General features: G+C 40.1%; 3 protein-coding genes across 3 annotated transcripts in view; 1 reads left to right on the forward strand and 2 right to left on the reverse strand.

The window, feature by feature from the left end:
- Positions 1 to 7,257, reverse strand: part of creb3l2 (cAMP responsive element binding protein 3-like 2) — a 35,769-nt gene extending 28,512 nt beyond the window's left edge. Inside the window, exon 1 of the mRNA XM_085386090.1 lies at positions 6,639 to 7,257. Within this exon, the coding sequence (XP_085242216.1) occupies positions 6,639 to 6,737 (99 nt within the window). The 5' untranslated portion in view covers positions 6,738 to 7,257. The remainder of the gene's footprint in view (positions 1 to 6,638) is intronic.
- A 1,658-nt stretch (positions 7,258 to 8,915) lies between these two features.
- Positions 8,916 to 16,094, reverse strand: ssbp1 (single-stranded DNA binding protein 1). Its single transcript, XM_085387008.1, has 7 exons — positions 15,988 to 16,094; positions 14,074 to 14,149; positions 13,820 to 13,877; positions 13,459 to 13,599; positions 11,665 to 11,752; positions 10,792 to 10,880; positions 8,916 to 10,485 (listed from the first exon to the last, which is right to left on the reverse strand). The coding sequence occupies exons 2-7, from the start codon at positions 14,095 to 14,097 to the stop codon at positions 10,442 to 10,444; spliced, it is 444 nt and encodes a 147-aa protein (XP_085243134.1). The 5' UTR covers positions 14,098 to 14,149; positions 15,988 to 16,094; the 3' UTR covers positions 8,916 to 10,441.
- A 959-nt stretch (positions 16,095 to 17,053) lies between these two features.
- Positions 17,054 to 26,502, forward strand: part of lamb1b (laminin, beta 1b) — a 32,134-nt gene continuing 22,685 nt past the window's right edge. The window contains exons 1-6 of the mRNA XM_085386216.1: positions 17,054 to 17,188; positions 17,540 to 17,715; positions 22,084 to 22,216; positions 23,974 to 24,047; positions 24,936 to 25,124; positions 25,214 to 25,277. Of these exons, the coding sequence (XP_085242342.1) occupies positions 17,155 to 17,188; positions 17,540 to 17,715; positions 22,084 to 22,216; positions 23,974 to 24,047; positions 24,936 to 25,124; positions 25,214 to 25,277 (670 nt within the window). The 5' untranslated portion in view covers positions 17,054 to 17,154. The remainder of the gene's footprint in view (positions 17,189 to 17,539; positions 17,716 to 22,083; positions 22,217 to 23,973; positions 24,048 to 24,935; positions 25,125 to 25,213; positions 25,278 to 26,502) is intronic.

Here is a 26,502-nt window from a genome sequence, read left to right on the forward strand (position 1 = left end):
AGTTTAGGCAGTAACCAGAATTCAGGACCAGACGGTAAAAACTGAACCTGAAATGATGAATTGTTTTAATCATTTTAAGTAGCAGTGAAAATGTTGCTCCAGTTTCAGCTTCTCTGATGTGACGATGTGCTGTTTTCCTTTTCCTTAAATGACAGTAAACTGAATATGTTCAGGTTTTTAAAACTAGGGTCATCTCTGGTTCCTTTGATAAGAAATTAATTGATTATTAAAAACCTGTGCAGATGAACTATTAACAAAAGGATATTACAAACTTTCTGCGCTGTCAAGCATCTACAGTTTAAATTTATTGCACTCGTTTGCATATTTATCTAAACTTACGACTTCCATTCATAACCCGGAACCGGATTGTCAAACACGCTTCAGTTTGTAAATAAATCAGACTGCGTCACAGGATCTTTGCGTCATCATTTTGTTCCTGTGCGAAAGTCACAGTCGCCTCTGCGAACAACCTGAAGATCCGGCACCACGCCTGCGCTAATAACAGCTTCTTTGAGCTTTGTTCTCACACTCAGGTATGCTCCTTCAGCACAGACTTGAGTTACAGGTGAACAAATCTAAAGACGCGTGCCTGGTTGTGACATGCAACGTGAACAATTCGAGCTTAAATCTGAATCCTTGTATTGTAAAATTATGCTTCAGTGATTCTAAGAATAAAATACTGCTGTGAATGTGTGTGTGTGTGTGTGCGCACTTTTGTTTGTGCATTTGTGTGTGTCCCTATGCCCTGAATGAGCATCTCTCTCCGCGCTCTGACACTCATGTTACAGCACACACTCGGACCATTCAGAGAGAGACGGAGCGAGGCCACCGGCGAGCAGGATGCCCTGCCCCGACGGAGAACAGGCTCTGCAGTGTGAGCACACGGGTCAAGCTGTTCCCCCTCTGCTGGAATAAAACACCTCTGTCCCAAAAGTGTGCCGAGCCGCCACCAGCCCATCACATGTGTTCATAAAAGTGCTGGGTTACAGCTGGAGTTACGCTCATGGATAGCGCCCAGAGATTATCTGTAGGTATGTTGAGTGTTATGTAAGGAAAGCTGTAGCGCGTATGTGGAGCAAACGCACACTTTCCCCCTGCATGTCAGTCTCTTGTGCTCACTGCAAGGGCAGCGAGTTCAGCATGTGCTCGGCTTCCTGCCAGACTCTGAAATGGAATTTAAATCAGAGGTTTCTTCCTGACTCCTTTTCCTGAAGCCTCTGACAAACATATGATCTTACCGTCACTTTCTGTCTCTTCTCCACTTGCTGCAGGTCTTAGCTACAGGTGTATGTGTGAAGAGTGATTTGTTTTCCCTTCTTTGTTTAAGAGGGTCTAACGTGTTTTTCCTTATTTCCTGTCATATTTGTACTGTTGATTTGGCTTCAAACCACTCTAAACGCCTTCTTTTGTCCACTCTTGACTCTAGCATGATATCAGTGAGAGTGCATATCCCTAATATGACCTCGGCAGTCGATCAGAAGAAAACTGGCTTAAATGGATGTGTGACAGTGGCGGCACTAAGATAAATGCTTATTCGTGAACATGAATCAAGCAAAAATACTCAAGTACACAAAATACAGAACTGAAAATAAAAGAACAGACCCCATCACTCCTGCACACAAGCAGCACTCACAGGCAAACACACACAAAGTGAGTCTTTGGATCCATTTTTCTGTTTCTGTTTGCTGTCTTGGGTTTTTTTTTGTGTGTGTTTGCAATGGTTTTCTATCTCTTGGTGGTTGTTCCATCTGACTACTGTGGTCAGTGTGCATTTCTTTCTGCTTTCCTCCCATGAGTTTCTGATTCTGTGAACATGCTGATGCTCTACAAATACTTTGCATTATTTTGTAGCTGCTTTCACATCAAACTCTAGACAATGTCCCTAAACTCACAAGACTGTTACCTGCTCTTTTTACACATCAGCTTAATCAGATGTTTCAGGATCTTTGTATTAGAGAGCTGGCAGGTCAAAGGGCATTTAACGTCTGACCCGATTGATTCTGACATGCGTCTAGACAACTTCAAGGCAGGACCGCGTGCGTGCGTGAAAATGGCCACCGTGGTTGTTTTGGGAGTGACCTTTGAATAAAAACGAAAACCATCACGTGGGACGCACACTCTAGTCCAGGCCACCCTGACCCTTGGGCCTGGGCCCAGCAGTCCCAGTGTGTGATTCATTCACGTCTCCACATACAAAAACATCTGGTATTTCACAAGAAAAAGGAGCAGAGATAAGATAAAAGTGAGACAGAAAACAAGTCTAACACAAGTAATGATCCCACAACACTCAAGAGTCATTAAATGACCATTAAGGAGGTTAGAGCAGGACAGATTAGCGTCACTAACGTCTCTTTCAGGTGTAAATCTACTGAATATTCTGTGAAATACTCTGTGAAATGACTCCAAACTATATGTTTTAGCTAGATCTAACTCAAGCACGCAAACACTTCCAACTTCTTTTATCATAAGGTTTTGTTATTCATGTGTTGCTTTGAGTCTCTTTCAACAACAAATAAATACGTAAATGAAAACCCACAATTTCCCTTAATACCACGGAGACAGACAAAGACACAAGTTCAGACAGAATTTAGCAACTAACCAGAAACATTTGGTAGTGACCAAGAATTGAGCTAAAAAAGGACAATTATTGGACTATTTGAAAGGTGAAGCAAAAGTAGATCTCTTTTCCACACCTGGCAGTAAAAGGCGTCAAGTGGATTGTCATGACGAAAAAATGGTACCACAGGTACAAAAGTCACCCGTCTCTTCAAAAACTCAATTTTTAAAGAGTAAAAATATGAATACACAAGATTTTAAAATGTTTCAATAACTAAATAATTTACACTGGTTTTTTCAGAAAACTGCACAAGACTTGAACAACTTCTTGAAACAGACAGACAGACAAGCCTAAAATATGTATTGTTACTCTACTACAGTGTCACTAAAGGAATTTCACGGGTGAGTGGAAATAAAAGGCTAAAAAGAAACAGGAAAAACAAAAGTAGCGCCTCCACCTTTAAACCAAGCAGGTGTTATCGTTCAAAAACCTGAGAAACCTGAACACGATAAAAGCTTTCAAACAGCGACGGGATGACATGGGAGGAAACGACACGTGCTACCGACGGAGAAGCTTTACACCGTCGAGAGGAATTCTAGCGAATGGCAAAAAACCTCCCTCCCCAGGGGTGGAGGAGGGAGAAAGTGCGAGAGAGACCCGACCCACGACCTGAACGGAGGAACAAAGACTCCAGTCTGCTTCTCAAGCTGCCGGAGATTCAAACACTGCAGGCTTGTTGGTTTCTGCAATCATGCATCCCCCACTGCCACACACACACATGCTATTCATGCCTTACTAAATATAGTGTCCAGTGACCTAACAGGAGCACCTTGCCTCTTAACACAACCTGGGCTGTGTGTGTATGTTGGTGAAGTTTCACCGCAAAGAAACTAAAGTGAAAAGTGTGTTTAGTGTTAAAGATTAACCGATTTGTAAGGCTGATTCTGCTAAAAGTCACAAAATATAAAAAATTTGTTCTTTTAATTTTTATTCTAGATTTTAGAAACAGGTTTAAGGAGATTTGGAGGGAGCACATTTCGCTGATTTGTCGTCTGAATGAACATCAAAAAAGTTTCAGACTTTTGCTCAGCTGTCTTCAGTCTGAGAAGTTCAACCAACTTTAGCCACAAAGTGGGAGATTAGAAAGTTTCCGCCAATCAGCAGGCGATGGTGCAAAAAAAGGGGGCTGCACGAGTATATCACCATGCAGTGGCTGGTTTATGTACTTGTTGTTGTAGCAAAACAAAGTAGAATTAGCCACACCTTATAATCTGTGAATTCAGGTGTGTTCAGTCCCATCGGAACAGGTACGACATCAAAATTATGCAACACGTCAGTTTGGGAGGTTCCTCGATATTCCACGATCAACTCCAGGTGTTTTTATTACAAAGGTTTCAGGAATACCAGCAACTCCAGCACGAAGCGTCAGACCACGTAAAGTCACAGAGTGCGGTCGTCACCAACGCTCTGCTGACTCAGTAACTGCAGGGCTCCAAACCTCCTCTGACGTTAACATCAGCACAGAAGCTGAAGGCTGGGAGCTTCACGGCCCCCATGGCTGAGCAGCTCCTGGAGGTGTAATGTGGAGGTGTCCCAGTACTTCTATATATAGTATATATAGTTTAGGTAAGCGCAATGTGACCTATGGCCAGCAGGGGGCAATGCCGTAGGTTGGAAAAAAGAAAAAGATTTCTTTAACAGCTAGCTAGGTGATGTCATGTTAGCAAAATACTTATTTTACACCACCTGTCGAAGGTACTCTGAAATGAGCTGTGTAGAAGAAGTATGAACCTTATTAACAAACTTTTAAAGCACTTTATAATCAGATCTAACTGATTATGTACATGAAGTTTGAATAAATTTCCATGCGGCTGCAGAAATAACTGCCCAGACATGTTGCCAAGATGGCTGTCAAGTGGCAGGTCTTGCCTCTGGAACAAATTGCCTGCATTTTCCAGTGATCTGCAGTATATAAATCAGTAGATATAACGTATGCAAAATAGAAATACATCAGAAATGCTTACATGCAAATGGAATGGAACCAATATTTCCATTAAGTTGGTAATGATATGCATCTTTCTCTAAAGATTTAGCTCATACTCAAAGCCGCTAACGGCGGGAAAAAGCTGCAAGCGCATCGTGAAGTCGTGGTGGTGAATGATTCAGCAAAACAATGGCTGTTTTTACACATCCAGTGGTGGGTTGTTACCAACGCTGACTTTCACTCAACTTTTGCTCCATTTTTGGCCTCCCCCTGACCAACTGCTTCTTTTGGTAAATGTTTTTGATCGGAAGGCTCACAGAAATGCAAACGGCTGCATAATTTACTGCATTTTCCTGTATTTTCATTTTTCAAAGATCACAGCTACAGCTCTCGGGTCTGCAGGTACATGAGAGGAACTGTAGCCTCGGGTCGTGTTTAAAGGCCCTTCATTCACAGCATGAATGCTCTCTGAAGCTTTAACACAAGTCTTTACCTGTCTGCGGGAGGCTGTCTGTGTTTGTGTGAGCCTGCTTTACTCACTCAAATCTCATCACACAGCCACAACATAGAGCAGGAACACCACTTCTTTCACTTTTGGGGGGGAGGGGGCGGGCAAGGCAGCATGATGCAAATGATTAAATTACAGATTTGTAACGTGGCTTAAAGCTGGGGGGGAAAGGGCTCAGAGAAGTTAATATTAAGTCAATGCAATGTCCTTAGAAAGGATGGAAACAAAAGTCAGGCTCATTAGGCGCCTGTGGTGTCTGATTCCCGTCCTGTAAGTGAGCTGGATTTCTCCCTGCAAATGCCGACGCTCCCCCTTCCTTCTCCACACACACAAATATGCAGATTTGACACACAAACACCTCTCAGTCTCGCTTTCTCCATCTCACTCGCTCGCCTCTTGGCCCACAGTGTTCCCCGAGAAGTCACACAGCTGGGAGACACCCTTCAAGTTACATAACTGCAGGCCTCATCTTACTGAGGCCAGACGCAGCACTCATGTTTCTCTCTTTTTTCTACTTTAGTCTGCTGCTCTTTTCTCTGCACTGCAACGCCATTGTTTGTGACTAACACCTTCTGTGGGCACATAAAAGCAGAAGCTTGTGTTTAAGCAAATAACGTGGTAGAACTGAAGCCGATATAATGTTGACTGCGCGTGAATAAATTCTTTAAATATCCCCACTTTGCATGGATGTCTTTTATAAATAAGATACCTGACCAATATAATAACAGCAGCTATAACGAGTTCATGGTCCGACTCCAGGTTTTATCATCTACGGGACATGAAGCAGCAGCTCACTTTAACACACTTTATAAATATTTAAAGGATACTGTTAGGTAGAGAGCCAGCTCCAAAGAATCCAGCATTAGTAAAGCACTAAAACTAAAGTTATTACTCATTTAAATCTACTTGTTGCAGGGATGGTGGCTCGATGCTCGGAGTCTCCAGATGCTGAAGGATTCTTGAGAATAGCACTGGTAGCTCCAAAGCCACTGGTGTACGAGTGTGGTTGTCTGAATGAGAAAAGTACTAAAAATATCTGCGTGTGCATCTATACTAAAGAAAGAAATACTACATAAATGAGGACCTGGAAATATATCTATATTTTTAAAAGCAATTGCTTTGATTTGATTGGAAAAATAATGATTTTCAGGAAAGCAGCTTATAAATAAAACCGCCAGATACCTGTAATAAGGTCTAAATTATTCATCTCTGAAGTATGAAAGAGTAGAAGTACACAGCAGTGTAAATATACTTGTGTAGAGTGCTTTAAATGTGTGTCTTAGTGAGTCATCTGAGTAAAACCTTGCAGACTGATTTGTTTGAAAAATGTAAAAATGAGTCAGAGGAGCATCCTGGACCCCAAGGCTCAACATCTGAATGGAGAGCAGGGTAACACACACACACACACACACACACACACACACACACACACACACACACACACACACACACACACACACCCTCCCCCCTCCTCTCTACTAATACCTCATCTAAGTGAGATAAGGGTGATCATCCCCCGCTGAGCAGCTGCAGAGCCTATCACCAGACCCCTGATCGATCATTTACACCCCAGCTAATCGATCACTTACTGTGGTGCTGAGCACACAATCGATTTCTCCGGCCTCGGACAGCTCGCTGAGGTTCCTGTCCCAGTGAAGAAACGGCTCACTGCTGTCCAGGATCTCCATGATTTCCTCCACACAGACTCTCTGTGGCCTTGTTGTTTTTTCCCCTCCTCCTCCAGCAGCAGAAACACAGCGGGGCTCTGTTGCAGTGCAGACAGTCAGGCTGGAAACCTCAAACTCCACCGGAAAGTTCTCCACAACTTTTTGGAGTGAAGGCAAAGAAATAAAAACACAGTCGAAACACGTCCAGTCGGTTCAGATACAGAGAGATAAATGTGGGAGAGGGCTGAAGCAGACGCATTCAAGCTGAGAGCTGTTGTTGTTGTTGTTGTTTATCATCTCTCCTCTCTGGATCAGGGTCCACAGAGTGTTTCCACCAGGCTCCCCTTCCTTTTCTTACCTCCTCCTCTCAGACACAGGAATGTGTGGGAGGAGTCACAGACAGCGAGACGGAGGAAAAAAAACAAAAAACAAAACACAAAGCAAACTCAAGTCTTAATCTCAGCCTTTAGTACGACTGATAAAGAGCATCAAACATCACAACATATTAAAAACAGAACATGTAAAAGCTCCGTCATTAACTTTTGCCACTAGTTTGAAAATAGTCAGGTTAACTAAGCGGAGCTTCCGGTCTCTAATTTCAAAATAAAAACCCTAATAGTGATTGCAGAGCTTTTTTTCTGGTTGTTGGCAAAGACAAAATGTCAGTAATTTAACAACAACGACAGCAACAATATTGTTTTAATAATAATGATAATAATGATAATACATGCAAAGATATTAATTGCATACAAAAATATTTGCTTTTGTTAGTTGTGATGTAAAAAAAAAATACTACTACTAGTACCATGTTGTAACAATAATAATAATAAATTAATAATAATAATAGTCAAGTTTAGACATTTGTATAATTATTATCTAAAGCTTATTTAGAGTTTCTTTAAAAACAACAACAAACAAACCTATTATTATAGCATCAAAGCCTTTACATTGTATAATCAACTTATCCAGCCGCCACCACAACAACAAAAAAGGTTAAGTCTTCAGCTTAGATTTAAAGATTGCATGATTATCTTAGCAATTTTCTTACATTTAAATATAAAACTAACAACGTCAAATGGCTTTCGGGGTTTTGGAAAAACTTTAGTTAAATTCTGTTTCCCAAAAGTTGTTTCTGTTCATCAGGCCGCGGTGTTTTCAGTGGGAGAAACGTTCTCTCCTGAGAACGTTTTGGGGATTTACTTACCTGGATAATTGAGCATGCATCAAGAAATTCTTTGCACACATACATTTCATTGGAACATTTTCAAAGATTATATTTATGTATCTGAAACTACTGCTGCACAATTGTTGCTGTTACAATTGTGAAGGGTGTCTCCTCTAATCCAGTATATTTTTTTAAACATTGTACAAACTATTAACTCTGAATGTTTTTTATGTAGTGTGGTCATTCCAGCATGCAAATATTACACAATGTTTAGATGATTGTAAATTTAAACTTAAATTAATTTATCCCTAGGCTATCTCTTAAAAATGTAACAAAAATAAAATAAAAAATGTTTTAATTACAATATTAGAAATAATTAGAGTAGTGTGATTGTTTTGAAGATTGGTGCTGCTTGAGATCTAATGGTTAAGTATGACGCATATTTTTTTCTAACTTCTTGCATGAAAATGAATATTATAGTGTTTTTCTTATTAAAAGAAAAAATATCAATTGTATATTTCTAGTCCGTGAGTTATGAAGGAAAATGAAACTAAGCAAAGTTACAAACTAAAGTCAATCCTGTCTTTCAAAAAACCTTTTATTTTTTTAAATAACCCGAAGCTACTTCCGGTATCACTGTGGTTGATTGGACTTGAATCCACAGGGTTCTCCCGTAACTCAACCGCCCGCCCACATTCGTCCGCCTGACCAATCACATCTCTTCTGTATTTAAAGCTCCTCAGAGCCTTTCAATGACAACCTGCGCAGCCAATCAGGAACTTCAAAAACTCGTGCGACCAATTACTTTAGGCCAAGAATACCTTCTCGTTTTAATCCCACCCCGGCTGCTACTGAAACAGCCAATCACATTATTCTGGTTAAAACAAAAACACGGGTTTAAAGAGTTCATTTTAAAACAATATTTGAAAAAAATATATACCTTAACTATAAAAATTACATTTTCAGCTTATTTCAAACGTTTTCTCTCATTTTGTTTTGTATATTTACCCAATATAAAGTAAATTTTAAGTGCATTTAATAAATATTTTAAACAAATGTTGTTTATTGTATCTTTAGGAACATATATGTATTAAAACAAACAAACAAACGTCTAGTATGTCCTTTCTGAACAGTTCAGTCACCGTGCAGGAAGGAAATGAAGATAAACAGATAAGTGCAACTGACAAAAGAGTGACAGAGCAGAAAACAAGAGTAAATGTAACTGATAATATTTGTCAAATTCCCCACATAGTAATGTGGTTATAGCTATAGATGACTCATGCAGTTAATAATGAAAACAGCAGAAATTAAAACCAGTCTTAAGGAGTCGAAATTTGCGAGACATGTGAACCTTGACCTCCAGTGAAACTGCTTTTCACTGGAGCAGAGCTGGAAGAAAAATGCTGAAAATACTTTAATTTTTTCTTTAAAGGAAGAAAAAAAAAGGTAACATGGGGTCAAATGGGACAAAACTGCTACCACATCAGAGATGTATCTTATTTTGCAGAAGCGTCCACTCCTGAGGCTGATCATGTAGCAAGACAAAAATGTGCAAACTGCACGCAGATTGCAACACTTGAGATGACTTTGCTTCCAACACAGCAGCTTTCTGCTTGAGGAAGAGACAGGAAGCAGTTTAATTAAACTCCGAGAAAAAAAGACCTCCCTTTGAAGCCGTTTAGTTTCAGAGACAGGCACAGAGATTCGATTACCTGCCATAAATCTGATTTTAAGACCATCTGCAACACATCAACATTTCACGCGCATGGAGAAACAAACCTGTTTTGTGGTGATGCATTTTACACATAATCCAGTGACTTTCTGAAAGCTTTACTGCATTTAAGAAGCAGGAGATCACGTTAGGCCATACAAGACGACCTAACCTGTGAGTTAACCTCGGCAGCAGCTACTTGAAATGAAGATTATTGCTGCATCTTTCCTAGAAAACTCAACGATTTCAAGCATAAAGCGTGACGGAGATGCGATGAGGGAAAATAACTTGCAGGCAGAATTTAATTTAAATTTCGAAACAGGTTTGTGGGCGTCCCTGTGAAACTGGCTCACAGGGTAAATTTGTCTTACTCACCATGAAACAACTTCAGCTTATAAAGACAGTATGTCTTTACTGGCACAAGGAAACAAAATCTATAACATTACAAGTCACAGTAAGTGAGAGCAGAGTGAGAGCTGCTCTTAACAGAGCTACAACTTTTCAAAGAGTCCCCAAACTCAGAGTTATGATTCAGGAGAAGCGTTTAGAACACTTGGATGGATTAAACAACATTAAAGTTATCTGTAACGTCTAAGTCATAATCAGTAGGTGTACATTTACTACAGCTGAGCTCTTTCTGCTCCTCCTGAAGCCTCAAAGACTTCATGTGCACCAGCAGGTGGTGCCGCAGCCAAAGATGATCATAGCTTATCCTGTCCGTCCTCCCGGCTTCTTGTGAAAACAGTTCCTTTACTTCACATCCTTGAGTCTTATTTTGGTATAAAGAAGAAAATACAAAAAGAAGTCGCCTTGGTGTTTGGTGGAGACGAAGACGGAGAGGAAGGTCCTTCAGGTTCTGTCTCGCACGTTATCGCTCAGGAAAATGATGTTGTCTGCAGAGAATCAAAAAGAATCAGAGAGGAGAACATCGGGGTGACATGTTGACAGAGTAGATGTGAGTCACTGGATTTAGGCTTCAGCTGGAAATCTACGCTTTAACAAACAAACAAAAAAAACCTGAATCCTGTGCAAAAGTCCCAGCATTTTATGTCTTTCTATTGGCTGCTACTGCATATGAAACACAGAGACACCACCACACAGTAAAAAACAAGTAATAAATGCCGGCAGTGCCGACGCAAAGAGTATCCGGCAAAGTCTAAATCAGGCCCGAGTGTGTTTGTGTGGGTGTTTGACCTGACCTGCGATGATGGTGGTGGCCTGACGTCTGACTTGGTTCTTGTCCACGTATTCGCCGTAGTCCAGCTTCCCCTCTACTAGAATCCTCGACCTGAAAATGACAATGGTTCATTCGCACAATGTTCTTTTATTCTGAAACTCCTAATGTGATGAAGAGATTCTGGAGCTTTAAAAGACCATAAAAGCATATTTTTATATCTGAAAACAGAAGTCGTAGGAGTCACTGAGTAACTACTTCTTACTCAAAATACCAAAGACCCCCCCCCCCCCCCCCACCGAGGAGTGTTTTTACTCTGCAATACTAATAAAATGCTGCATGTCTTTATAAGGTAAAGAAGCACTACAAGTGATTTTACATCAGGTTGTGTTTACTTGTCACACAGGCTGTGAGAACAACCTGTTCCTGCCTGGCAGCTCCAACGTCAGCATCTTTGACTTGATATAGCCCCTCTCCCTCCTCTGCACATGTCCAAACCATCTAAGCCTCGCCTCCATCTCTAACTCTGTCACAAAGGTGGATGCTGATTCTTACAGTAACTACTGCAAGCTCTAAATCTACAATGCCAGACAAGTCACTGGGAGTGGGTATTCTTAATATGGCCATCTCACATAATTCCCACTCACATACCGGTCAAACCTTCTGTTTATGAGGGGCAGCCAATCAGAAGAAAGCCAACTCATGTCTGACAGTGGATAAACACAGATAGGATTACTCTGATTACTCTGTGATTGGCTTGGGTTTGGGAACATTTAGAGAGCTGGTAAAAATAGTCATGCAGCTTTATTCCCCCTTTCCCATCTGCAGCAGAGCAGTAAATCTACACATGTATTCACAGCTAAGTCTTCTGCCTGTACAGGAAACATGCAGGTCCTACCCTTTTTTGACGTACTGGTACGCCACGTCTCTCAGACCAGGTTTGAATATAGACACACGATGCCACGTCGTCTTCTGGCTGATGTCACCTGGAATTAGAAAACAGCAGCAGGCGAATCAGATTAATTGGTATTCAGACTCTCCAAAGAAACAAGAGCGCTTGAAATACCTTTAAAAACCGAGCTAAGCCCAAGAGAACATGAGAAAAACAGTCAATCCTCTTATTTGGAGTGTTATTCATTCTAATATTTAAACACTTTAAAGGCTGCCTGCACAGCTTTTCTATCACAGTGAGCTATGAAACGTGTCTCATCAGTTGTATTTATGATTTCTAATGACGATCATGAATGAACCATAAAGGCTGGAGTGTCTGATGATGACTGAGCCCAGTGCAGAGGCACATGAAGAGCAGCTGTCTAGACTCAAAACCTTGAAATCCAGCAGTAGTAATGAATAACAATCTGTTAACGTTCGCCGACGCCCTCTAGTGGCAAATGCAAGCAGTTGCATCCAACTTTGACTGATAAAACAGTGATGTCACAACAACATGAATATCCCACCTTCAATAGAAGCTCCAGTTAATCGTTTATTTTGTTAAAGTCTATTAGTTTCCTAAATAATTTCTTCCTTCTTGTTACCGAAACATCATCCAGATAGTTTATTATATCTCCTTTATTTGCACCCTCTCATCAGCTCACTCAGCTTTATCAGTGCATTTTTAACATATATTTATTTTAGCATTTAAACCTTTTCAAAGAACACTTGACCTTTTATTTCACTCTAGCTTCAAAATTTAAGCTAGAATGCAGAGAATGCGTCTGCTACTCAGTGACTAACACAGAAACACCGACACTGAAATGCTCGTGTTTAATTCAGGGACGCAGGCAAAGAAAAATGAGACCTTGAAGTGCAAACAGCCCTCACCCTGCAGAAAATGCATGATATGAAAAACATCTAGCAGCAAAAACAGCAGATAATATCAGTTCACGTTGATCTGCAGATACGGATCAAAATCATGCAGTGCAGTACGTAAATATGACTGAGCAACAGCAAAATGAAACAAAGCTGACCAAATCATCACAAACCCTGTTGAATGTTGGTGCTTTCAATGTGTAAAACCAGACTGAACCAAATCAGAATAAAAAGAGGGGTGTTGGTTACTTTAGTAAATCTGAGCTGAAAGATCAAGCTGAGAAATGTCACATTTCAGAGGAGGACGTTTCAGTTTATTCACAATTAAAATACGATAATATATAAAATTGTTATGTTTGTAAAACGGGACTCCCCTTAAGCTAACCACAGCTTATAAGTACAGACTCAAACAACAAGCAATATGCACCAAATGCATATGTACTAACCTAAATCACTACACTATCCCAAGATTACCCTAAAGATCCTAACATACAAACAGCACTAATCCAACACATCAACATCAAAGATGTCAAAGTCATATTACAATGTGGGACACACACAGCCCACTTTGATCTTAAGTGAAAATGCCCTTCTCTCTCAAATTTAACTATTTAATCCATGAGATATATCAATATAAGATAAATAGGTCAGTGTCAACAGTATGTTCTAGTTTTTCTACATGATAAATAAATGCTGCTGTAGTAACCGCCCTGGTTCACATTTCCTTAAGATGTGCAGTGGGTCTGATTGGAGTCTTTCTTGGGCCAATTCTGGCCTTAATTCTTTACACATGAGAATAATAGTATGAACATCAGTTGGAGGTGTATTGTAAGTTTTTAGTAGATCTTTTGTTGGGTCTAAAGACTACATTATACACTCCTACCTGGTGAGCTCATTTCTCCCTCTCCAGAGCGCCACATCTCATTGGTCGCTAATGAGAAGATGGTAACCGGGTTTCGGCCCTCCACCTGTCTCATCACCGGGTCTTGGCCGACCCGACCTAACAGCTGCACCCGGTTTATCGCTGAAACAGATACAGACAGCATATTTATTACAGTTAGCCCAGCGTTTATGAAAATCCCCTTTGAATTAATGTGTAATAACTAGACGCAGTCCCGGTCCTCCATGATGAGAAAACACTGCAGCGACCTGATGTTCTGATCTCAACCCATCTGAACATCTGTAAAAAGATTCGAAACCCCTCAAAGCAGAGAGAAGAGAAGCTGGAGAAGAAATTCACTTACATCTCTCCAGGATGAGGCTGGCGTCTGTACTCCTGTACCTCACCGCCTGCCGGATGATCTGAGAAGGAACAGCCAAATAGTTAAAATACTTCAAAATGTTGGCAACAAGATTTTTTTTTTAAATATATATTTACAATTTCTACTTTTTTCCCCATTCCATCTGTTATTAATTACAATACCTACAAATCATAAATCTAATACTGATTTTATCTGGTACGGTTTATATAGTCCAGCGCCGACCATTTCCTCCTCACCTGTGCTGATGCACTTCTAAGCATCTTTCTTCTGACTGAAGACAAACACAGCAGCTGAGACTGATACAGTGCAGATCTGAAAAACACAATAGAAATAATGTGCGGGCTGCAAATATCTTCCTTAAGCTTGAAAGAAAAAAAAAGATTATAGTTAACATAAATATGTTATCATTGCACTAAAATATCTCCCAAAGTAGCATTTCCTTCCATCCATCCATCCATCTTCTGCTGCTTATTCATGTCTGGGTCGTGAGGGCAGCGATCTAAGCAGAAGCTCAGACATTCCTCTTCATTTCTTCTAGTGCGACACTGAGGCGTTCCCAAAGCAGCCAACTGGACCACCTGGACTTGTCCGAAACACCTCAGCTGGTTCATCTTGATGTGGAGGAGCAACAGCTCTACTCTGAGCCCACAAACCTTCAGACGAAGCTCATTTCATCCATTTGTACATCTAACTTCCGCTTTCAGTCCTCAGCTGGTGAAGGCAGGAATGCTGACTGACTCGTTCACGAGTGAGAGAAACTATTTTAATCAGCAACAACAAACAGGATGTTTAAATGTGGCTGACTACATGCTATCTGTTTAGTTTTATTTTCATGCATTCTCTTTAACTGTAAAGTGTATTTTGGAACTTCATATGGAGCTGAAGAAGAGTTTCCAATTAAGAAGTGTGTTTAAATCACAACTCCAAGCTTACTCATTGCAGCTGCACATTTAAAACATATTATACACCGAAGTCACGGCAATATGTGAATATGAGAAAAACTACTGTGTTTCTCCAATTTTCTCTGGCTCAATGGACGTGTTTATTGAGACTCTGGAAGTCTACAAGACTGTGAGTCATAACTAAAAAGACTAAAACTAATACTGATACTAAAAAACTAAACATTTTTAAACATTAAAAGCTAAAATGAAGTGAGAAAATCAGCTCTAGTAACCAGCAAAATAAACAGAATTAAAAACAAAAAGCCAAAAGGAAATAAAAATGAGAAATAATTAGAAAACAAAAAACTATAATACCTCTGAAGTGAGCCAGACCAGTGAAACTGTGAAAAATCTGTAAGGTTAGCAACAACTAAAAAAGTCCTGGTAGTTCCAGACTGTCCTGTAATTGTAGAACATAAATGTTTTTGTTACCTCATATTGTCTGTTTATTTTATTTTTTTATTAACACTGTGTACTCGGTATATTACACAAATACAGTTTGTAGCTTTCACTTAATTACTTTAATGTAGTACCACTGGCCATGACATAAGTCTTTAAAAGTAGAAAAACAGCTAAACTTACATACAGTTAATAGTCTAAAATGTTTAGCCGGATTGTGTTTTCCGGGCCGATTTTAGACACCATGCCTTATGTTTTACACCTTTGCTTTGTAGTAACTGCTCAACGTGACCTGGTGCATTTCAAGATAGCTATAGGGTTGCTTTTACAAGGCTCGAAGTCAAAAATGTCAAAAAATAAATAAATAAATAAAAAAGATCTACTCAGAAGCAAACTGCTATTACTTTATTTTGAAGAAACAAATACACAAGTAATTTTTATAACAACCCACATCTCTTCAATGCTAGTTTGTCAATAATGCTAGTTTGTTTCGGTGATTTAGAAAGAGTTTTACTAGTAAGTTCATATTTTATATGCAATAAAGAGAGTTCAGAGTTAAGCTAGCAGAGAAATTAGCCCAGTTTATGTAGCACCGACCACCAGAGTCAGAGCTCCGGGTTCTCAGAGGAGCATCGAGGCTTGAGAGCTCTCCCGCCATAGGATGCAGACTCGAAACAAACCCCCAGTAATCAACGATTTTCTCCCCAAGCGCGGATTTACAGCGGGGAGCACCTGGAGACGAACCCGTGTCACAAAACTGTACAAAAATGAGCTCCTCAGTGGCCACTAAAGAGCCGCTTATAAACTTACCAGGTGCAACACTTCACAAGAATCTTCTGTAACCTCACGCTACTTCCGGTCCGTCTCCAACAAGAGTCCGACGTTCCACGTGTCGTTAAAGCGCTATTCCGCTTTAAGGGCCTTTATTTTTCGGCTGCTCCCTGTAGGGGTTACCACTGCCTCCATCTCACTCGCTCTCCTTTCTGAATCTTCCTCTTTTCCTCTTCATCTTCATCCTTTGTCCCTATTCATGTTGGTCGCTCCCTATAAAAAATGTTATCCAGAAAAGAATTACTAACAATTCAAACACAAATTACCTTTTACAAACATATAGTGACAAATATTCATCTTATTGAGCTCTGGGTTATGGAAGCTTGTTTCCACCTCTGAAAAAATATTAACTTAGAGTTAAACTATGTGTTTATGCCATAGTTCTAAATACAATGATCTATTTTGTGATATTTTAGTCTTTAAGTAGATATACATACTGCTTTTTATTCCTCTTGGTTCTCGAAACCTGTAAGCTGGGGGTAGAGTGAGTCAAAAACAAAACACGGTGAATCTAGCTCCCCTGCAGTGTAGCAGTATATAAACCAGAATTATCCCAGCTGATTTCCATATTTGCATTAATAATAATTCAACATAAATAGGAGATGATCCTGATAAAGGCCAGTCTGCAAATATACCATTCTGGTATGTTTTTAAACTTAAGTAGTTGTTTTTGGTCTTGTGATGCTCACATGATGCTTTATTTTTACCCCAAACATTGAATATTCCCACTGACACTGAATTTATTTAAAAATTAGTTTTGAAATGGTCAGGGATCGAGTTGATAAAGTACAAGGAAATTTAGAAATAAGCTTTAAAGATTCAAACAATAGTTCTGGCACATAAAGAGGACAATTAAACAGAATTAAATCGAGCTTTTATAATGAAGTAATAAACTATGAGCAGGAAACTGCGAATATTAACGTGTAGAAAACGAATTCTTTAGGCCTTCCAGCAGAGGGTGCGCTCGTTTTCCAGATCTCTCGGTGGCGCGCTGCTGACAGCGGGGTGGAGTTGTTGTTTGGTGGGATGCGAACTTTCTACAAGACAACACCCTCGCCTCTGACTTCACACTTCACACACGCACATCAGCACACACTCTCTGCGGTAGGACCATCACGATAAGCTGTCAGTGCACGGGTCCGGGCCATGTTGCTCATAATCCACCTTTTAACCACTTTGGGTGAGTTGAAGTTTTAATTTGAACAACTTTATTTGGCTAAAATTAATCTGCTGGGACATGTTCGCTCCCATCACATGTAATGAGAGGCATCTGTAAACGATTATCCACCGTTTTCCTGTTCCAAAACAAATGCTGGAGGAGAGTTTAAGAGCTAAATAAAACTTTCAGTAGAGCACTTTCCCACAGCTGCGCACTTAATTCTCATCTGAAGAGTAAATTCATGTGATTCTAATTGAAATAAACTGACCGCAAGCCTGCTCTGTTTCTGGCTTTTATCATTAAAACCAAAAGAAGAACGAGGCCAGTGCTTTGTGCTGACATCTCACTGACACCAGTCTCTCCTCCCTGCAGCCCTGTGGGCTCCTGTCAGGGCACAGCAGGTTCCGCAGTTCCCAGATATTTGCACCGAGGGCAGCTGCTACCCAGCCACAGGTGACCTGCTGATCGGCAGGGCGCACAAACTCACCGCCTCCTCCACCTGCGGACTGAATGAGGCCGAGAGCTTTTGCATCGTGGGACACCTGGAGGTAAGAAAGGATCTTTTTTAGAGCACAGGTAGCAGAGAAGGCTCAATTGAAGGCTTCCTGCACGTGTTTTGTGTTTAATATCTGCTTTACAAAGTGCCAAAAGAAGATAGCCTTTTATATAGACTTTTTTAAGCCTCACTTGACCACTCTGTTTTTATAATTAAATGAGCCTTTGTTTTTTCTAATGGCTCATTTTCTTTTTCCTATATTCATGACTAATATTCCTTTGCTTTTTTGTTTTATTCTGTTTTTCTCCATTATCTACAGTTACAAAAATAAGAAAAGAAAAGAAAAAACAACCCACAGAACAAAATATTGGGGCAATGATAAATATTTTCTGATATCAGTAAGGAAATAGGGTTATCTCTAATCTTTACATAAAGTCAATTTATTCCGATTTTGGTCAAAGATACTTGCCTTAAACTTTAGATGATAACTCCAGTGTGTTTTAATGTCATTAATTATGATATTAAATACTTTTATTCAGAAGAATATAGGGTTAGCGTCAGGGCTTATGCAGCAGTAAAGCTAAGCTAACGAGTAAGAGCTGTGACAGCTACAGCAGCAGAAAATCTAACAACAGGAAACTGAGGCTACAGTTCACACAGGCTGACCAAAACTGGACAACAGAAGATGATGAGCTCTGATGAGTCTCAATTTCTGCTGCATTGTTTGGATGGCAGGCTTGTTGATGGCAACAACATGAGCACATGGATCCATCCTGCCTTATATCAGCAGCTCAGGCGGGTGGTGTTTGTGCTGGAAAGCTGTGGGGGATATTTTCTTGGCACACTTTTGCTCCTTTAGTGGACAGGTGGATTACTGCATTTTAACTACTGTACATCTGTTTATTGGATCATAATTACAGATTCATATGCACGCAAAAATATACATAGTAAGGTTTAAAAACATACTACGCTTCATCTCACCACTTGTGAATACTTGTCCTCGAGTGTTCTCTCATCCAGTGGTTAGACTCAAGTAGTTTTTCTTTCTCTTTGATTTGAAACCACGGTTTGTAAAAACAAAGCGTAAACTCAAAGCTGTGGTTGCCTGCAGAGCAGATTTTTCCCATTGGGATGATTCTGAATATAATCAGAAAGAAAATATATTGACTGTAATTATATGTGACAGTTCATATATGTCATACGTCATTTAAATGCAACATTTAAAGGATGTCAGTAGAAAAAGCAAACATCACTGATATATAAGAGTGGCATTCACAACATGAGCAGTTTCCTTACAGCACAACACTCATGAACTCAGGCCCACAGTTCAACCATGTGAAGCAATTCTAAGTCTCAGTGGACTTCGTGAACCGTCTCTGTAAACAGAGTTGTGGAAAGAGACGTTTAGCCAACCAAATTATTTCATCTTGGTGTTTCCTGCCACTACAGTATTTCTGTAACAGATGGCTCAAAGGCCTGCTGGATTATTGGATTTCTGTAGCTGACATCAATTTTCAGAGCTTTATTTCTGAAATTTTGAATATTTCTAGCTTCACATTTTTCTAGATGCTGCTAGGGAAGCTTTGCATTATTGATAGTCTATTTATTATTTGTGTTTTACTTATACCTTGGCCTCAGTGTAGCTCCTCTGACTGAAATAGCTGGAAAGCTTGCCTCCACCAGTGTGTGAATGTGAGAGTGAATGAATAGTGGAATTGTAAAGCGCTTTGAGGGTCTCGAAAAGCGCTATATAAATGCAATCCATTATCATTAAAGCTGTTTTAGCTTCTCATAAACATAAGGTTTTAACAGCTAGTGGGTCGGTCTTCTAGGCTCACAGCTAGATCTGTGTGCCTAGAAGACCATATTAGGCACAGGCACACAGAATGGCATCATACAGAGCCAAAAGCAGAAAAAACTGCCAGAAACAGAGCGTCTGAAGATTGAGGTTTTGTCTTGGTTACACACAGATCTCACTATTTGAAACTCTGGCCATGCTTAATTCACCAATGTAACAGTACATATATATATCTATATCTATATATATATAGATATAGATATATATATATATAACCGGAAAAATATTAAAGGTTCACTTTAACTTTGTAGAATTGTATTTGAAAAACTGACCATACTAACACAGGGAGTTTTACATTTTAAATGATTTCACCCTAAATAAAGTTGTTAAACACTTTACTTAAATATTTTTCTTTCCTTATTGCCTCCCTGGCTGGCGATCATTTCTGCATCATTGTCCAACATGAAACACAACTTTTAAATCACAGCACGCCACTTCCAAACACATTTGTGTGTCAGCTTAACTCACTTTAACAAGCTAATGCAGTTCTCCTGCTCCCCTCAAAAGCACTTTCATATCTTCACGACTTTGATAAATTTGATTAGATGATTACGTTTTTGAGAAGTCCCTCATAGCTGCAGACAAAGTCCCTGCAAATGGTAGAAAGTGGGTCAGGTGTAAATTGAAGATTTCTATGACTTATCGCTTTTGAATTCTGTCAACATACATTGTTGATATCAGTGGTTTTGAGACAGCGCAGCTACTGAATGAATGAAACCTTAGTAAATGTAGTGATGAAGAGGCCCTTCAGTGAATATAACCCATGTTACTCTAGCTACAATTTACAGATGAATCATTGCAGGCTATCATTAAGTGACTGTTTTGGAAAAGGGGCAGTTATGAGGTTATATTCACTGAATATGTGTGTGTGATGTTCAAAACCTGACTGTGCAATTGTGGGATACAGCGTCTTTATAAACTACTCTTCCAAAACAACATGGCCAAATTAAAATTAAACAAAAATCTTCTAGCTGCTTTTGTCAGAAGCAGTTTTTGACCATCAAAACTGGTTAGAAGTTTATTTTAAGCCTTGGTTTTAGGGTTAAATTTAGAATTAAGCTTAGCTTAGGGTCTGCTTAGTTTTGATGGTTAACTTGAGGGGTAACTTGGGATTGTGTAAATGTCCTCCCAAACAAGCATGTTTGCCCCTCACCCTAAGCACAGAGTGGCGCAAGCAACAGTTACTGTAGGTAATATTTCAGCATTAAATAAGAGAACGGGTGATCCAAATGACCTCAAACTTAGCATCACATCAAATTGTTACCCAAGCAACACACTTGCCAAGTTTGAAGCAGATCACGTGTACAGTTTTAGAGATAAGCGAAGAGCAAATAGACGTGGAGATTTCTCCAACTGTTCTCAAACATGTGATGGTGTTCAGCACACAGAAACTTTATTTTACTCTGTTTCTCTGATTATGATTGTGTGTGTGTGTGTGTGTGTGTGTGTGTGTGTGTGTGTGTGTGTGTGTGTGTGTGTGTGTGTGTGTGTGTGTGAGGATGCGCATGTATATAATGTCGAGTGGGAGTTCAGACATTCCCCTCCACAATAAAAGCGTTGTGCGCCTCACAAAGCCTTCCCTGTGTGGATGCGGGCCGGGGGCGACGAAGGGGATACTCTGTCTTTATCAAACAGCCTTTAGCGAGTCCTGTGTGTGAATGGTGTTTTTTATGAAAGCACAGGCTCGCTGTGAGGCCATCTGAGACTTCTGAGGATGAGCACAATCCTAAAATATGAGCTGCAGATGAAGTGGAGGGAAAGAAGTCTGACTCAAGCAGCTGGCTTTCTTTTCCTTTTTTCCTACTAAGTGGAGCCTCTTGTTCGGAATCTACTCCCATTTCAGCGCAGACATAGTTGGCTCAGAGCTTGGTGAAATTGAGAAACTCATTTTGTTTATTCACACGCGGAAATATTGTGACATTTAAGAGTGTGTGTGTGTGTGTGTGAACTGTAGTTTAGCTTGCGTACATGCCAAACCATCTGGCGTGCAGATCCCAGAGGCAGTGGAGGGGATTATTAAACAGACACGGCACAGAGAAGCGCAGCAGCAGTATCATATACACTGTACATCATTACTGACTTCATCTCTTCCAGCTCATCAGTTAAACCACTGCATGGCTAAAAGTATGTGGACACTTCAATCTTACCTCCATAGGGCATTGTTGAATAGTTCATTCTAAAACTGTGGATGCTTTTTGTAAAGTCTGCTCCCCTCTGTGGGAATATACAACACTCCCATTTAGGTACACTGTAAAACTAGCACTCACATTAAAACACTCACATCATAGCAGCTGGATTGCATTAAAAAACATATTTACTGTCGCATAAAATATAAAAACAGAAAAAACAGTTTTTTGTAAAATTACAAGATCTTGTGTATTTTAAGCTTGTTATCTACAATTAAAATTTGCCTAAACGTTTCACCCCATTTGAACCACGTTCTATGCAAGAAACAGTCCCTAAGAAAACTGTCCGATGTCCTTTAATGTTAATGAATCAGCTGCTATTTCTGGCACATCAAGAGTATGGCGAACTGACGCTTTCGCACTTCCTGTCCATCAGGAGACAAAATGTTTTGTGTGCGACTCCAGGGAGATGTACGACGAGGAGAGCAACGACATCAGCCACACCATCGAGAACGTGGTCACCACCTTCGCCCCAAACCGCCTCAAGACCTGGTGGCAGTCGGAGAACGGTGAGAGACACAAACGCACTAGAGAAACAAGATGAGGGGTGTTTCCTGTTTACTTTGGAGGGAGAATAGCGTGTGAGCCCTCACAGAGGCCGATCTCATGAGTACTGAGCTCAGTAATGAGCAGACCGATCACAGAGCCTCTCATAGCAGCAGTCCTTATGGGTGGGGCTTACAGGTGCGCTGAGGAGAACAGGTGTGCGGGTAAGAAACAGATGTGTGTCAACACTTGACTTTAAAGTGGAAAAAATGAGAAGCGTGACGTGAGACAGGAGAGCTTTAAGAGCTCCACGGAGAGACAGTTTCTAACTGAGAGGTTTTCTCACCTGTAATCACCTGTTTCATTGTTATCCACTGGTACAGGGAGGAGCTTCACAGTGAAGCTTAAAACTACCAAATCCTTCCCAAATGTGAGGATTGTGGTTGTAATTTTTACGATTCCACTCATGATTTTCTTCCACTGACAAAATTACCAGCCAATCTTTTTATTTTGTACCATTTCGATGTAGACAAACCCAGATTCATTAATATGAGACTTTTCTATGAAACCTTATTAATATCACCCAGTTGTGCAAACGTTGTGCATCATTTAAACAAATTGTACTTATTTGGTATGTTTGGTTAATTTTATTGGTAATTGGTCAAACTGGTCAATTATTGCAGTTTGAAATAAAGTTTGGTGGATTTGAACAACTCAAGTTTTTGGGGTTACATGGGAAATGTATTCAGTGCACACAAAACGTCTTCCTGCACCTAAAGCTTTGTTTAAAGTTTGTGTGGATAAAATAAGTTCCCATAGAAGGAAGAAAGTAAGCACAGGTCAAATTTTGATGAATTTAACTCTGATATAATCTAAAATATACACATCGCATACAATAACATGAGAACAAACATATCGTATAATAAGTCATTAAAGTTTTCTATTTTATTTTCTTAAATTTTCTTAAATTTGACATTTTTGTTTGACTTTCTTTTGGTTTTATGAATTCATTTTGCTCTCATGACAGCTCTAGTTTTACCATGAAAGTTTTCTGTGACTTTTCTCAAGAGATGCTTGTGTGAAAACTGGCGAGCCAAGTTCAACATCACTTGTTTGACTCATTCCTCAGTCAGCAACTTACATCACTTCTGGAAGTCATGAATCCTAACCTGTGTCTCAACCACAGCAACAAACGTCTTCTCCAACATACACAAACATCAGTGCACCTGATACGCTGCAGTCAGGTTGTTTAAATATACCAACTTGTGTTTAGTTTGCTTTATTCCAAACAAGCTGGAGAACATTTATATGCAATTCTCTGTGAAATTAAGTCCATGAATCCGCATCGTAAAATCTTTAGCTGGATCCTTCATGGTGATCCCAGTGCAGCTGGTTCCCATGCAGTTGTTCCTGCAGAGCGGTGGGAATCTGTCAGAGGTGTGAGTCACGGCAGAGCGGCGGCCAGCAGTGCAGATGGTTCTCAAACAGCAGGAAGCTGCAGGAGCCACTTGGGATTTCCTAATTCCCCCACAGGAATCTTCCAAGTCCTCCGAGCTGCTGTTTTTAAATTCAAACTCTGCTTTGAATGTTTTTACACATAAAGTTTTGCATGCAAGTAAATTTATGATGTTACTGTTGGCTGAGTAACTGCAGCGTAAGAAAGCGAGCTGACTGTGTTAACTTTAACTGCGTAAAAGAGTCGAACGCATGTTAATGCGTGTGAAGAAATCAGTCTGCGAAAAACTTGAAATGTGTATTTCCTGTTTCCTGTCTGCTGCAGGTGTGGAGAACGTGATCATCCAGCTTGACCTGGAGGCGGAGTTTCATTTCACACACCTTATCATGACCTTCAAGGTGCCTGGTTTCCCTCACACACACACACACATCATACAACTGCTGCCATACCCAGGGCAGGCAGAAAAACACAGTGTTGAACAGCTGTGGTGGGGAAACACTGAAAATCAGTCTCCTGAGAACGGTGGGAAGAGGAGGAGGAGGAGGAAGAGGAGGGAGAGGGCAAGTAAAAGAATGCAGCTTGCCTCTCGTGGCTGCTCGGCTTTGATGGTGGCCAGCTGGAGCTGCCTCTCATCAACTCAGCAGCTCTACGTCAGAGTCCAAACACTCTCAGAGACACAATGCACATCCGGCCCATCCAAGACAGGAAAGATCAGCTAATTTAGTTTATTTTAGCTTATTATGTATAAATTATAATTTATTTAAACAGAGAACTATTACAGAAAATGTGCATGTAGGCTATATTTTATTAAAATATTGGTTAAATGCCACTATGGTGTCAAAATCTTACGAAAAAATATTCCAAATAATTTGAAATAAGGTGGGTATCTGTTTTTCACCGTCACATGCATCATATAAAAAAAGTTTTAGAGTGACGTTTTTATATTAAACATAAGGCACACAAACATGTCACTATAAATACCAGATTAAGTAAAGATGCTTAAAAAAACATGGAGATTAACACATCCTCTCTGTCCTCTGAAGAATCACTCTTACGTGTTAAATTGTTTTTATTTCAACCTTTTTATGTAATAAAAAAAAACCCCAAACACTAGAAAAAATGTTCCCTTATTACGGCTTAATGTAGACGTCAGTAGATTTCCGCCCAGTCTTCAGGCAGAATATCATTTTATTTATTTTTCATATGTGAGTGATGCAGTGGCCATAAAAGAAACAGTCGTATCAGTTACAGTAATAAGATGCCTGTTGGTCTTTATCTGCCTGCAGACGTTTCGGCCGGCTGCCATGATGATCGAGCGCTCCATGGACAACGGAAAATCGTGGCAGGTTTATCGTTACTTTGCCTACGACTGCAATTCGACCTTCCCTGGCATTTTCACCGGGCCCATGGTCAGAGTGGACGACATCATCTGCGACTCCCGCTACTCTGATATCGAACCATCCACTGAGGGAGAGGCTAGTTTGTGTTTGCATTTTTTCCCTCCCTCTGAAAACAAACTTTTCCATATTTTTAGTTCTTACCTTTCCCCCCTCGTGTCTCTTAGGTGATTTTTCGAGTGCTGGACCCCGCGTTTGACATTGACGACCCCTACAGCACAAGGATACAGAGTGAGCTGCTTCTGGTTTTAGAAACTCAAACATTTACTTTTGTGACCCTTTAAGATAAAGCTTTCTCTTTTAAAATCTGAAATGGATTCATATGAGTAAATAGATGATTCATGCCAAGTTTGAGGGGAAAAAATCTAATCAATGCAGGTAATTTTACCATTCAGAAGGTAAAAAATCCTGGCAGAAACCAGGCTGTAAATATGCTTACACTGACATCATGACTATTGAGAGGTAAAGTGATCATCTCTTCATCACAGCACCTGTTAGCTGGTGGGATAAATTAGGGGCAAGTGAACATTTTGCCCTCAAAGTCGATGTTTTAGAAGCAGGAAATATGGGAAAGTGTAAGGATTTGAGCGAGTTTGACAAGTGATGGCTAGATGATTGTGTCACAGCATCTCTGACTAATAAAACTGGTTAATCCGAAATTACTTAATTGAATGCAGCCACTCTTTTATATCAAATTAGTACCAGATTACAGGAAACTTATATAAAACCAATATGAAACTGATGAAAGATTTAACCTGAGTGAGACTCTGAACGTACCACAGAAGGATACCAGAATGATTTCTTTTAGTCAGCAGTTGTTGAGCTACCTGTAGCAGATCTGCAGGCGTCAGAGATCAGACAGGACCAACACTGGAAAGAATTTCTCAGGTGGAAGCAACTTGGACTTTGTAACCTCACACACTGCCTCTGTTCCTTGATCGCACACACATGCAGTTGGCTCATGTTAAGTACATGGTAACCGCTGTGGGTGTGTAAGGAACTGCGGCGGTATCCTCACGCTCAGAAACTCTGAAATCAGTGAGAAGAAATAAAACCAAAATACTGACTCGTTCATGGACTCTGGTACAGTTTCAGCAGGTCCTCTATTAGTACTTTAAGCTGATGGAATCAGCATTTTCTTTTTAATTTAGTTCGAAAGTGAAATTTAAAAAAATATTACTGTTAATTTTGAGTAAAAGAAAAGTAGAAATGTGGAGATTAAAATTGTTTCGAGTCAAACAACTGCTGCGGTCTGGGACCATGTAGTTTGCATTTTCACTTTCTTCATGGCTGTGAAACTTGAGCATTTTATCTGTAAATCTTTCCGCCTCCGGTCTTATGGAGGGAAGGGAAAAAGTGGAAATATTTCTGTCCAACTTTCAGAATTGAGCATAACTTCAATTAAATAAATAAAGCACATGCAATTTGTCCCCTGAAACCTTGTGTTTAATGTCAC

This window comes from Rhamphochromis longiceps, linkage group LG17 (genome assembly GCF_057381845.1).
Source record: "Rhamphochromis longiceps isolate RC_006_pf linkage group LG17, R_longiceps_female_GT1.1, whole genome shotgun sequence".
Taxonomy (NCBI): Eukaryota; Metazoa; Chordata; class Actinopteri; order Cichliformes; family Cichlidae; genus Rhamphochromis; species Rhamphochromis longiceps.

Coding starts and splice junctions, on each gene's coding strand:
- ssbp1 (XM_085387008.1), bottom strand. CDS start 14,097: ATGCTTAGAAGTGCATCAGCACAG. Junction 10,881..11,664: donor TACCAGTACGTCAAAAAAGG/GTAGGACCTGCA, acceptor TGTCATTTTCAG/GTCGAGGATTCTAGTAGAGG. Junction 10,486..10,791: donor GGCCACCACCATCATCGCAG/GTCAGGTCAAAC, acceptor GATTCTCTGCAG/ACAACATCATTTTCCTGAGC.